The 14,941-nt window shown below is 37.3% G+C and overlaps 1 protein-coding gene across 6 annotated transcripts in view; it reads right to left on the bottom strand.

Annotated features, from left to right (window-relative positions):
• Nucleotides 1-14,669, bottom strand: part of PTBP3 (polypyrimidine tract binding protein 3) — a 75,112-nt gene extending 60,443 nt beyond the window's left edge. For 2 of the 6 annotated variants that reach the window (XM_087822837.1, XM_016213734.2), the window contains exons 1-2: nucleotides 13,793-14,014; nucleotides 11,444-11,477 (exon numbers count right to left, since the gene is read on the bottom strand). In XM_087822837.1, coding sequence (XP_087678963.1) covers nucleotides 11,444-11,477; nucleotides 13,793-13,806 — 48 coding nt within the window. In that variant the 5' untranslated portion in view covers nucleotides 13,807-14,014. Of the gene's footprint in view, nucleotides 1-11,443; nucleotides 11,478-13,792; nucleotides 14,015-14,506 lie in introns of those variants that run through there. The other 4 variants (XM_087822840.1, XM_087822839.1, XM_087822836.1 and 1 more) reach the window with 3 other exon arrangements.
• Between the last annotated feature and the right edge of the window lie 272 nt (nucleotides 14,670-14,941).

The following is a 14,941-nucleotide window of genomic DNA, read 5'->3' on the forward strand; positions in this document are numbered from 1 at the left end:
GAGCATCTACTTAGGATCCAGCAGATCGAAGTTTGATTTCCGGTCAGGGCACATGCCTGGGTTGCAGACTCCATCCCCAGCAGGGGGTGTGCAGGAGGCAGCCGATCAATGACTCACTTATCATTGATGTTTCTCTCTTCCCTTCCCTTCCCTTCCTCTCTCTCTGAAATCAATAAAAAAATACTTTTCAAAAACCCAGAAAAACCAAACATGCAATACCTGACTATTTACTCAGGGGCACTGACCTCTTTTCCTTTCCTTTAGACTGTCAAAAACAAAACAAAAATGACAACAGCCAACACAGCAATAGCCTTCCAGTGTGAACGAATCAAAGAGTTCCAAAGGATTGCTGGTTCGATTTCCGATTCCCACTCAGGGCACATGGCTGTGGGCTCGATCCCCGGTAAGGGGCATGCAGGAGGCAGTAGATCCATGTTGCACCCTCACATTGATGGTCTCTCTCTTCTCCCTTCCTCTCTCTCTAAAAATCAATAAACTATTCCTTTTAAAAAAAATTATACCTATTTTTTTTTTGTCAGATCAGGCAAAAGATATTTTTGATGCGCCACAGAATTTTAGTAATTAGTTTATGTGTGCCATGAGATGAAACAGGTTGAATATCGCTGATCTTAGAAAGAAAGAGTGCTGCCAATTAAATTATCACACCGTATCAACTTTAGGATGCACCCTGATGTCAAACATGTTAATATATATAAAAAAAAAAGTGAGTCTCAGAATCAATGAAATATCTTCACAAAATTCTAAGCACTGAATACTAGTATGTAACTAATGTTGGTTCAAAACACGTCTCACATCCCATTCATTAAAAACCTAATTCTATCCTTTTCGTCTCTGCAGTTTAAGTTCTGAGCCTCTTTCAACCAGTTTTTTCCCTCTCAAGTTGATAACTAATGGAACATTAGCATGTAACTTTGAAACCACAGAACTTTATATACTATTTCTAATGAAGGAGTCTTGTGATCATCTGGATTCTGGAAGGCATAGCTCTGCCTTGTAAAAGTAACAAAGGTCTGGGTTTGGGTTGTCATGCTTAATAATTTTCTGGCCTAGTAGTAATATTTACACTGACAGCTATTTTCTAAAATACACACTTACACTTGTAAGATTTTTTAAGCGAATCACTGGAACTTCCCTCTCCTCACATTCATAAGTAAAACTTAATATTTTTCGAATGAGGAAACAAAGGGACAAATGAGCTAAATAAGTAACTTATACAAATCACACTACAAATACAGAGTTGGAGTTAGGATTCAAACCCATGAAGGCCAATTTCAGAGTCCATGCTTTTAATAGCTACACTAACCTGCCAAAACATTAAACCATCACTGTTTTTATACTAACAGACTAGTTAAATGAGTTATAAATATCCATGCAATGAAATACCAGGTGGTTATTAAAATGATGAAGCACCATACTTATCAACCTGGATATAAATTTGCAAAACACTGTTCATTTTGAAGCCATATATATTAATTATAACATTTTTCACTTTTGTAAAAATAAATAATAAAGATGCACATATATTATAAGCATATAAAGGGTCTAAAAAAAATTCACCTAAATGTTAAAACGGATCATTATATCTGGCTTTTACTTTTTTTATCTGTCATGTTTAAATATTAATTAATCAGACAAAAAGGGGCTATTTTCATTTTCAAAAATAATGAACTTTAAAAATTTTGCCAACATTTTTCTCTTCCATAGCCAGGTCTTTCAATCAAATACATTTCATGAGGATTTTTGGTCACTTCTACTACTGACCATTACTGAACGTATTATCATCCCAAAGTGTTAACAAAATTTTTAATTTAAAATTTCTTTTGCATCATTTAGTGATCTCCAAGCATCTATGAATTTTATAATAGTTACACTGTATGAACTTAAGCTAGTTTTCTTATTTCTTTAGTTCAAGAAAGAGCATTAAGAAACCAGAGTGAATAGTAATGAGCCCGATAGATGAGATTTCAGTGCATCACAAAAACAGAGTTGTATTCTAACTTCCTTTTCATCTTAGTGAAACCACAAATATACTTTATTGCTTTAGCACCCTGAAAAATATGCTTCCATCTCTAATTCTATTAAAATGGTATACTATCTGTCCTAGAACAAATCAACTTCCAAAAACAATTGGGCTTATTAACCAAATACTGTCTGGAATATTAATTTTCCTAAAGCCAACAGAAACACCAGGGTATAAAAAATAGAGTATGGTCTTTGGAAACAAACCTTTGTTTGAATTTAGCTCCATCACTTATCACCTGTTTGACCTAGAGTATTAGGTTATAGTAACATCATAGGTTTTGTATCCTGCAAAATTGGTCTAATATTATGATATGCAAAGTTTCCTTTTAAAAGAACTTCTTGTATACTGATAGCCAGCAGGATAATAAAATACATTTTTTTTTAGTCTGGAGGGGAGCAGTACTGGTGAACAGAATGTTGATGTTCTGTCTATTTATTCTATCAATAATTGAGAAAGGTGTTGAAACCTCTGACTAATTATTCATCTGGCTATTTCTTCTTTCACCCCAAACTGTTATACAACTTCTCAGAAAAATGTCTTATTTTCTTAAGCAAGAGTCCTTTCTTGAATGACAAATTCTAAAATCTCAAGAGTGCTAGCTTAGTCTAAAAGGTTGATTTTCTTCAACTACTACTGCTCTTTGGCTGTTGATGTGATTGCTCCAACATGTCATCGCTAGCTGTATAGCTGCTGAATGAAGTTCCTGTCTGTAATAGTGACTGAGCAGAAACCAGTTAATCTACCAGTATTTCCTCTGCATGTAAAGAAGGAAACTCTCCTCTGGTGTTAGTCTCAGCTACTGTGGCTCCTAACCTCCCAAAGTTATAGAGCTCTCAAATTCTATATACATTCATTCATTCTCACCCTCTCTCTACCACATTTACAGACACATCCTCTACTGCCCAAATCACAACAAACATATTAGTGTCAGTGTCTAGAATTAGCCTAAAGACCAACACCAGGTTCAATAATTCTCTAAAAGCACACTTGGGACTTAGCATATAGTTGTGTTCTAAGACTTATTACAGTGGAAGGATACAAAGCAAAATCAGCAAAAGAGAAAGGTATATGGGGGAAAATTCAGAGGAAACCAGGTGTAAGCTTCCAAGAGTTCTCTCCCAGTGAAGCCACATGGGACACACTTAATTCCTCCAGCAATGAATTGTGATAACATGTAAAAATGTTGTCTAGGAGAGAAGGTCATTAAGAGACTCACTGCCCAGGGTTTTTATTGGGGGTTGGTCACATAGACACCCTCTGCCAAGCATGTACCAAATTTCCAAACTCCCAGAAAGAATGAACCACACCATTCACACACAGAGTCTAGGCACAATGAGCCATTCTTATTGTAAGGAACTGTATTCCAACCAAGGGCTAACCTTGTAAGATTATAAGCAACCTTTCTAAGGACAGTCCCAGCCTGCTACATTAACTATTTTCTTCACTAGCCAAGCTCAAATGGCTAAGCAATTCTTTATTTATTTTGCAGCTCTCTGGTTAAGACTAGAATCCAGACATACTTCTTTAATTAAGATTCTGTTTCCACAGCCATTGCTGTTGCTGCTGCTGCATTAGCAATGGATTTGAAAGAGTAAAAAACTGGAGGCTGTGTGCTGTCTCCATAAGATCAGAGATAGAACATAGTGTTGTAGGGTTAAATGAGTTAAATGGCATAGGCTACGGAGTCACACCTGGATTCAAATCCTGGCTCCACTACTACTATGTGATGGATAAGTTATTTGGTATCTTTGTACCTCAGTTTTCACATGTGAAGTGGGAAAAATACAAACATCTTCTCATAGCATTGTTGTGAGGATTCCATGCAAAAGTATACATAAAGGACTTAACAGATAGTTATTTAAAAAGGAAGTTTCCCTCCTCCTCTGTCTAGTGTTGTATCTCAGGTGAACTGACAATATGAGTAACGAGGGCCTTACACCCAAAGTCATGATACGACATTAGCAACGGTTCAAGTAGCAGAGTTACCATCATTTTACGTGAGAGAAAATGGACTTTATAAATTAACTGTTATTTGGACAACTGCATAGCCATCTGGAAAAAATACAAAGTTGACTCTATTCCTCACACCACACACCAGGATAAACCCCAAATAAATCAAGGTCTAAATATGAAAAATAATCATATAAGTATTAAGAAAACATGAGTGAATTTCTTCGTAACCTATGACTCAAAATCCAGAACTGCTGCTGCTGCTCCTACTACTACTACTGCGACTACTAAATTCAATTACCAAAAATCAAATGCCTCGGCATGGCAGAAAGTTTCATAAGCAAGTCAAATCACACCCTAGGGAAAATATCTGCAATTCACAGTAGACAAAAAATTTCCCTCCCTAATTTATAAAAAGCTTCTATAACCTGAAAAGAAAAAGGCAGCCCATAGAAAAGTAAGTAAGAGCTAACATTCCAAAGAAAAGGGATTAAAAATATCCCTTAAAGACATAAAAAATATACATCACTCATAAAAGAAATGCAACTAAAATGATAACATTTCTCAACAATAAGCCGGGGGGGGGGGGGGGGGGAGAGTTTGACAGGACAATCTTGGTAAGAGGTGTGCTGTGCAAAATACTACTACCCTAGTGGAGGTAAATCTGTCATTATTCACCTAGAGACACCTTTGACATAAGAATTCCATGCCTGCATTCTACTTCACAGATACACCTGCATATACATAAAATGACACATGTCCACAATTATTCATAAGAAACTTTATTACAGCATAATACTGGAAATAAGTCCATCAAAAGAGGAACTAATAAATAACTTCTATATCCACAAAATATTTAGCAGCTATTAAAAAATTAGAATGGATGCCCCGCCAGGCATGGCTCAGCGGCTGAGTGTCGACCTAGGATCCAGGAGATGGGGTTCAATTCCTGGTCAGGGCACATGGCCCGGTTTGCGGGCTCGATCCCCAGTTGGAGGCGTGCAGGAGGCAGCCGATCAATGACTCTCTCATCATTGATGTTTCTCTCTCTCTCTCTCTCCCTCTCCTTTCCTCTCTCTGAAATCAATAAAAATAAATTAAAAAAAAAATTAGAATGGAGGATTTTAAGGAAGATATCCTATGTTTTGGTGAAAAAAAATCCAAGTGTAGACCAGTACAAATATGCTGTCTTTTGTATTAGAAAAGGAAGAAAAATATGTATGTTTGCATAAAAAGATACTAGGAGGGTAAGGAAAAAAACTAATAAAATTGCTACCTTTGGGGAATAATACTAGGAACAAAAGTTCTCTATGTGTACATAAATTTATTTTTTTTGTTGAATTAATTTTGTTTTTTTTAATTTATTTTTAATTTTTATCAAATACACATACTATATAACAAATCAAATATTACAAAGCAGTTCATATGTTAAAAGCAAATCTCTCCCTTCATATCCCAATCTTTAAACAATCAGTTATTCTAATGGTTGTTCCTATAACCCAAATAATATGCTTATACCCCTACTTCTGAGGTATCAACTTTATTTTTTAAATATATCTTTCATTGATTTCAGAGAGAGGAAAGGAGAGGGAGAGAGAGAGAGAGAAATATCAATGATGAGAGTCACTGGTCGGCTGCCTCCTGCACACCCAACTGGGGGATGGAGCCCGCAACCCGGGCATGTGCCCTGACCAGGAATCAAACCCCTATCACCTGGATCCTAGGTCGATGCTCAACCACTGAGCCACGCCCGGCTGGGCTGAGTTATCAACTTTAAAAATAAACTGACTGACCTCTACTGTGAAAACCTTAAAATGTATCTTACACTTCCTCTTTTTTCTGTCCTCTGTATGAAATATATCTAGCAATTTTAATTCTTATATCAGTATCTCTGAATTTTAAATACTATACTTTTATTGCTTATTTTGTCAGTATGACATTATTTCTTGATTCTCCATTTTGAAAGACAAAGCTATCAATGCTAGGAATCTGTTCTCTCCTTCTGTCCCTCCCTCTGCCAGCTTCACTTTTATATTTTTATGGTTATTACATTCTGCCCTGCAACAACAGCATTCTGGGCTTTGTCCATTCATGTCCTGTCCAAAGGCTGACTCAAAGTTGTACGTTAAAAGCAATATTTACATTTTTATCACTATGTAAGGAAATGTAACCCTGGCATACTTCACTTTTTACTCTATGGTCTAATGTCACAACTTTAGGACCACTTGAAAAAGACTGGTCCTAGAATCAAGATCAAATGGAGTCTTAATTTCCTTTCATTAATGTTTTTATTGATTTTTTAGAGACAGACAGAGGGAGAGAGAAACATCCATCGGCTGCCTCTTGTACGTACCCCAATCGGGGACTGAACCCACCACCTGGGCATATGCCCTGATAGGAAACCGAACCAGCAACCTTTTGGGTGCATGGGACCATGCTCAGTCAACTGAGCCACACCATCCAGGGCTACACTTGATCAGTTTTTTAATATCATGACACATTCTAATTTGGTTTATAGTTAGACCACAATTTTCCTTTTTCATTTTTGCTTTCCATGAGATTTTTAACTGAGCCTTTGTTTTCCTCACACAATTATCCCCAAATCTTCATGACACTATTCCTTCTAGTCCCTATTTTTCTTCCCAATATCTCCTTCCTAAACCCTCTTTCCTCTCGTATCAATCTAGAAATGCTTTCTAGGCCTTCAGAACAGCTGTTAACTTGAGTCTTCTTTTCACTATTATGCTGGGTTGGCTCAACTTTTTTTTGAACTTGTCTTCCTTTTCCTTAGTTACAATAAATTTGCAGGAGTGCATCCTTAAATAACTACCTAAATGATGGTAAACACAAGGTAAATGTTCTAGGACCATGCAAGTCTAAAAATTCTATCTTGCCGGGCCAGCGTGGCTCAGCAGTTGAGTGTCCACCCAGAAACCAAGAGGTCACCAGTTCCCCAGTGAGGGGCATACAGGAGGCAGCCAGTCGAAGACATTTCTCTCATTGGTGTTTCTACCACTCTATCCCTCTCCCTTCCTCTCTCTCTAAAAATCAATAGAAACATGTGTTTTACAAAAAATTCTATCTTCATAATTGTGCCTTCATAATTAATCATTTGACTTAGTATATAATTCTGCCAACAACCATCTGAGTGAGCCTGGAAGCAGATCTCGCTCCCAGAAGATGACTGCAACATCTACCAATACCTGGATAGCAGTCTTGTAAGAGCCCCAGAGCCAGCTATGCCAGGCCCAGAGTCCTGACCCACAGAAAATGTGAGATAAATCCTAATAATAAAAAATGTTGTTTTAGGCTGTTAACAAAACAAAATAAAACAAAAACACCCAAGTCAAGAACACTGTATTAAACTCAACATAAATAGAAGGAAGGAAATAATAAAGAGTGAAACTGATTAAGGAAATATTATGAACAATTTTATGCCTCTAAGAACTTTAACTGAAATATACAAATCCTTGAAAGATCCAAATTTAACATTCATTCATGATACCCAAGAATAGCAAATGAGATATAGAAAGGAATTTTTCTGAACTTGAAAAAAAGTATCTAAGAAAAAAGTACAGCTAACAAAACTGAATGATTTCCCTTAGGAGCAGGAATGAAGCAAGGATGTTATCATCTCTATCAGCATTATACTGAAGGTCCTAAATTTTACACTAAGGCAAGAAATAAAATAAAAGTCAATTTGATAAGGAAGATATAAAACAATATTCACAGATGACATGATCATGTACGTAAAAAATTCTAAGGAATTAAAAAAACATTAATAACATAGGAATGTCATAAAAGTTATGAAGTCAACATGTATTTTACATATTGACAAGAAACTACCATTTATATTAGCAAAGAAAAATGGGATACATTTAAAATACACATGCACCATATAGATAGACTTTGGGTGGTGGGCACACAGTGCAATATACAGATCTTGTATCATGGGGATGTAAACTTGAAATCTATACGATCCTATTAACCAATGTCACCCCAAAACATTTTTAAAAATTTAAATTAAAAACACATATGCAAAATCTATACACTAAAAGTTATAAAACACCACTAAAAGAAATTAGAGAAGACCTAAAAAACTGAGATATTCTATTTCATAGAAGACTCAATATGGCGGACATGTCACTTTCCCCCTAAATGACCTCTATATCCTATGCTACCCCAGTCATTATCCCAGCTTCTTCTGTAGAAACTGAGGAGCTGATTTTAAATTTTTTAATGAAATTCAAATGACTTACCATAGTGGAAACAATTTTGATAAAGAAAAACAAAGTTGAAGGACCTACAGTACTTGATTTTAAGAAATATTATAAACTCAATGTTATCAAGACAGTGTAATGTTAACATAAGAGTAAACAAACAGACCAAAAGATAATACAATGTACTGGAACAGATCCACTCACATATGGTGAATTGATTTTCAAATAATGGTGCCAATACAATTCAGTATAGAAAGGAAAATGTTTTCAATAAATTATTTAAATATGCTGTATTGTTTTTTCCTTTACAGTGTCAGGCGTAATTATTAGAAGACAATTACAATCCTTCCTAAACATGTGCGTTTTCCTATACTAATCAAATCACTTAAAATAGGAAGATACCCCAGAAAAATACTAAGTCATGTTTAATATGGGAGATCATCATTTAAAAAAAGAATTTGTTTTAATACCTACTATAGTATTTTGAAAAAATAACCAGGAATGTGAGATATTTAAGATTAAGCTAAACTAGCTAGTAATAATTAAAGTATAAGTAGGAAATTTAAAATACAGGTAGGTACACACACAAAAAGCTATGTTACCCACAATGCTGACACTCTGATTTATCTGGTACAATAAAGTTCTTGGAACACACCCAGTATTACTCATAATCAGGTGGTTGGTTCTTCATTTAAAAGGATTTTGAAAATTAAGGATAGCAATTATTTCTCACTCTTTCTAAAATCATTTCAAAATACAACATAATAGGAAATAAGTATTTCATGAGAAGTACCAAAAACTAGTTAAAAAAAAAATGTTGTGTATGTTCCTAATTTAGACAAGGCTCAAAAATTGATACCCTGAATATATCATAGAACACCCAGGGTATACAAGTAGGTATAAGCAAATCTCAAACATACTATGGCCCTAAACTGAATGAAAATGTTTACCTGTCTTCAAGAAAATTCCAACCTAAAAAAACAAATTTAATTCTCTCACATGGTACATTACCCAACAGAAGAAACACTAGCAAAATTAGGTTTGAGTTCCAACATAAGTTTGTAACCTAACCAGCTGCGTGACCATTCATTCATTCGTTCACCACATATTTTGGAGAGCTCATTTATTATGTGCCAAACACTGGAAACAAAGTTGTAAAGAAAATATAAAAAAAATCCATGCCCTCCTGACACATTCTAGTGAATCACTTAATCTCTGAAAACAATTTAGTTTTCTTTCTCTAAAATACTAGACTTCCCTTTTAAATCTATTTTCACTTATTTAAACAAGAAACCCATACGTATTACTTTTCTGACCCAAGAAAAGCAACTTATGGAACATAACCTGAAATCTACTCTTGGAGCTGGCTGAAACTATTTGTTGCGTCATCATGTTCAGACAGCAAATAGAGAAAGATAAGAAACTGATGTTTTTGAAGGACTCATTTAAATTCACTAATTTTGGTTTATATAATCTAGATAAAATATGACCCTTATTGGCCTCTTACATGGTAACTAAACTTCCTCGGATGGGATCCAAGGAAGCAGAACTTATGAAAAATCTCTCCAAATAAATGAATAATTTTACACACATTTTGAGTACTTAAGACTATAAAATCATAGACTGCCTAGTGAATCAACTAATCAACTTATCTTTTCTTTAGAGTAGGATCTGATCTTTGTTTTTAAAGTGCTTGCTGCAAAACAGGTAGTCAGAAATCCAAACTGTGTATTCAAATCCAGTTCCTGTGCCTAACATCTCAAATTTTTCTTTTAGTTATCATCAAAATACACTTTTCTCCACAAGAAAACAGGCATGACAATCCTTCAAGCATAACTCCTCACTCTAAAATGGTAAGTTTTTAAAATGTCTCATGTATTCATTTTCTCCCAGAGAAACTCTAGAATCAAAAATAATTTCTGATAAGACCGAAACAACATTCACTTTAAATATCCCTTCCTGCAGTTCCTAATCTCTGAGAATCATTCCCAAATGAGAAAATGACTTAAGTATATCAGAAAAAAACCAAAGGGAGGAAAAAAACATCCCACTGAAAGAGGCTCCTCCATTTATTTTCAAGTTATAAAATATGATCAAAATTTGCCAAAGCAAGCTAACTCCAGTACAAGCAGTAGTTCTCTATTATGTGATCCTGGACATACTGTTAATATAAAATGCTGTATGCTGTATTTATGCTTATTTTTTAAGGTGTTTTAAGAATATGAACGCCACCAATAGACCCAATAAATGCAAATGCCAAAGTGTGGAAACTGCTAGAGAGAAAGGACAAAAAGTGGTGTAACAATTTTACATAAAATACATATAATAAAACCATGAGTTATTTCCATTTTCTACAGTGATCTGAACTGTAAATGGCTTCTAGAACTATGTTCTCAACTCAGCTATACCAAATACCAAATTGTAAAGGGAACCTTAAAACATCCATTTATATTTTAAAAGCCTCATGTTGATGAACAGTTTATTTGATTCATACTTTAGAATCCAATAAATGAGACTTTGATAAAACTAAAATGATTTATAACTTAGAAGAATTTTTACTGTGAAATATTAATTATCCAGCTCTCCTGCTGTTCAGCTTTTAGACAGAACCCTCATTACTGGCAGCTAGGTATAATGGGGTGGGGGGGGGGGGGAAGCCAGGCTCTGGAACCAGGAAGATGTGGGTTTGAACTTTGGTGCATCACACTTTGAATACAAATTTTATGAATCTATTTTTTCATCTCTAAAATGGAAATATTAATACCTACCTTGAAGAAGTGTTATAATAATTAGTGAAAATATATGTAAAGCAGCTGGCATATAGCAGAAATTGAAGAAACTTCAGCTGCTGTTATAATTTCATTACTTATAAACACACCCGAGAGAAGATATAAAAAAGGACACAATAGCAAAGTAAATCAGAACCTAGGTTACAATTAACTGCTAAAACAAAACAAACACTCACTGTGATAGTGCAAGTGAAACTCTGGGCTAAACTTTTTGTTCACATTTTAGATACATAAGAGAATACTGTAGCCCCTCTTAATAAATATTTAAAATCCAAAATTAACTACAGGAGCATTTAGTTTGGAGCTAAATGAAAATAAAAGATTATTATCACACAGTAAAACATAATTTTATGAACAGGTGTGATGATTTCACCATTGGGAAAAAAATGCCAAAACTAAGATTTAAAAATGCTTATGAAAGGATAGTAAAAGATTCCTACCTTTAAACCGACTGCTATAAGATCTGTAACAACACTGTATGGAAAAAGTAAAAAGAGAAAATGGAAAACAAAGTTAGAGAACAAGTTTTTAAAAGACAGATAATAAGATTAAAGAAAAAAAAAAAGAAAAGCATTATAATAACAAATAATAAAAATAAGAATGTGATGAGTTGTTAATACAAAGAAAAGTGATGGGACAGCCTAGCAAAAGCAGAATGTAAAACCAAAGCTTCAATAGAAATGTAAGGAACAACTAATAAATCAAATTCTATTTTAGTATTTAGAAAAGTCTAGTTGAGCTTCAATAAAATGATTGTTTATCCATTTACCTCTTTTTAACAAATCCAAACCAAAACTTAAAATTGCCAAAGTTCATTCTCTGAAATCACTGGTATAAATGGCCATTTCTAAAATTTTAAGTGAAACAAAACCAGTGAGTGGATTTACAGAAACAGTGGGAATTTGGAAATTTGTATATACCACCTAAAAGAGCTCACCAAAATACAGCTAAGATGGTCTCTCAGAACATACTGAATTTCAGACATTAAATTTTCAAAGATTGGCTTTTAAATCAATTCTACCACATCAAAACTGTGTTGGAGGATCACTTTGTAAGTTATATAATTGTCTAACCTCTATGCTGTACACCTGAAACAAATATAAAATTTTAAAAATAGTAACAGTTGATTTAATTTGAAGTTTAGCTTATATTTAAATAAAAGTTAACTATGAAAAAACTGTTTTAAATATAAATTATCTCAGGAGGAAATGAACATACACACACACACAAGACAGTTGGGATTTGAGGAGGAACTAGAAAGATATAATGACTGGTGGTTTTTTTGTGTTTTTTTTAACTATTCAAAATAATGAAAAAGGACCTTTTTTCAGGCAGTGGGAAAATGTAGAAATTTAATTAGCCCCCTGAAAGCCAAAATTCACTGTGTTCAAAACCACATTCCTTAACACCAAGGTGTAAAAACCCCTATAAAGTCCTGCCGAACAAAAATTCATCTCTTCTAACTCCAAAGAAACTGTCTTCAATTAAGTCTGTCTACATAGCTCCTAAAAGAAAACTCTAAGTTCTGTATGTTGTTAATAACCTATAATATCATCATTACTTAATAAAAATGAACAAATTTATGACTCTGGACTGTTTAATGATGCAAACTTGTTTTAAACAATAGCCATGTAGATGTATTTTTCCTCATAGACTTTGAAACTTGAAATTCATTTCCTAAAATTTAAATGTGATAAATAACTGATGTTTGTGCATAAAAAATAAGACCGTGTAATATACTGTGGTATTGGTCCTGTTGCTGTGTAAATCATGCACCTACTTGAACTCCCCCAAATGAACTTACCTTTTATTATTTTATTGCCCCACGTACTTAAATCATTAAACTCATTCTTAACTCTAAAACCACATATAGAATGAAGAGTCAACTTAAAACACTGTCCAAAATATTAAGTTTGTACTTCACGTTGTCCAAGAGTTTAACAGCCAAAACGCATAACCCAAGAGTCCTGTAATATTATCACTAGGAATTTTCGAATACAAAAAGCTAACCTGCTTCCATATCTCAGGTCAAACCATCTTACAATTTGCTACACATAATGAAATACTAATTTCACAGCCTTCCTAACTAAAATAAGTGGCATAATTACACAAATCAAAATAGCAAAATTTTGCACACATACACTGTAACTGAATAAGGTAATGTGAAATGAGTTTTCAACAAAGCTCTCAGAGAAGCTTCAACTGAACAATAAAGTTCCAATTCAATAAAAAATACCTTAAAGACCATCCAACCATAAATGAAATGTAAAACTGAACTTTAATGTCTGTAGCCGTGTACACTATACATGCAAATGAGTTAATCCAAAATATCATGTGGACTTATTATGAAACTAGGGTAAATAAAATCTAATGAAGGCAAAAACTGCTGTAAGATTCCATCGTCTTTACACAGCATGACAGTCATCGACTACATGGAAACATGTACCCCCGGCTTTTACTGTTCAAGAAAGTTCTACATATTCTACAACGGAGGGATTTACAGAAATCTTGTCATCAAAAGCAAGCAGAAGTCCTAACGAAACCTCGAATGAGTAATGGGAATAAAGAAGGGGATCTGCAGGTTCTAAGGAGAGCTGGACTTTTAAAAAAACTCTTGATGTACAGAGACTACGACCTTCAATTAATTCACGAAGATTCTAATCCAGTTGTTTCCATAACGCTGGGTCCCCCAGAGAAATATTTATATCGTAATTCTCAATCTTTTTACTTTGATCACAGACCTCATTAACTTTTAGAGCGTCTGAAAGCTCCCCGGAAATTGCACTTACACAATATTTTGCATACATGGCAGGGAATTCACGAAGTTTCTTGGGGGCGGGGGGAGGCGTCCATGGTCACCCCAGACGCCCGGTCTACAGAAATCGTTAACACAGCTCAGAGCTCAAGTCCGGGGACCTCGGCCGGCTCCCCCGCACGCCAAGACCCCGCGTGGGGCCCCGGCTGCGGGACCCGGTCGCCGCCCAGATGTGCAGGGACGCGGGCACTCGCCGTCCGCCTTTCCGCGGCCGCCCGCCTCCTGCCAGGGGCCGCTCCAGCGCTCGCCCCACCTCACCGGTAAACAGCAACTCCCCGAGCAGGAGGACGCCCGCCCCGAGCGCCGCCTCCGCCTCCCCCAGCGCCGCGCACCATTTTCAGAGAGGAAGTGTCTAGAGGCCGGGCAGGGCTCCCCGACCCTCGGCGCCGCGGGCGGCCCCCAACCCCCGCGGCTACACCGGCTCTCCTCCACTTCCCGGTGCGAGGCTGTGAGGGGCGGATATTACGGGGGCGCCCCGCGGGGGAAGGCGAGGCTGAGGCGGACCGCCCCTCCGCAATTCGAGCTCCCCTAGGAGGCGCCCGGAAGCCCCGCCGTCGGGCTCAGCCGGGGCCGCTCCTCGGCCGCCGACGCCGCGCCCAGCTCCCCGGCCTCGGCACGTCCGGACCAGAGCCGAAAGGAAGCGGGGCAAGCGCAGCCCAGCGCGGCCGCCGCGCCGCCGAGCACTTACCCATCCATGGCCCAGACGGAGGAGCGCACAGCGCGGAGACTGACGGGCTCACCGCGAGCGAAGGGAGGAAGCGGCAGCAGCAGGGCGGCTCCAGGAGACGGGCGAGCGGAGGCTGTCCACAGCCGCGGCGGGTCGGAGGTGGAAGGAGAGTGGGAAACAGGGGCGGAAACCAGGGACGCTCCCGCCACCGCCGCGCCCCCGCCTTCCCCACCCCGCAAGCGCGTCCCCGCCTCGCCTCACCCCGCCCCTCAGCGTCGACGCCCTCCCGTGGCCACGCCCCTGATCGGCCTCAGGCTCGGCTCCAGGGCGCCCTCTTCCGGCGGGCTTCCTGAGACCACGCCTCCTGCCCCGAATCCCCGCGCGCGCGTGCGCCCCTCCCGCCGTCTCCCACGAGCGTCCACGGGAGCGCGCTCCTTGTGCTTCCCGCTTCGCCGC

Source organism: Miniopterus natalensis, chromosome 12, assembly GCF_054644295.1.
Source record: "Miniopterus natalensis isolate mMinNat1 chromosome 12, mMinNat1.hap1, whole genome shotgun sequence".
Classification (NCBI taxonomy): domain Eukaryota; kingdom Metazoa; phylum Chordata; class Mammalia; order Chiroptera; family Miniopteridae; genus Miniopterus; species Miniopterus natalensis.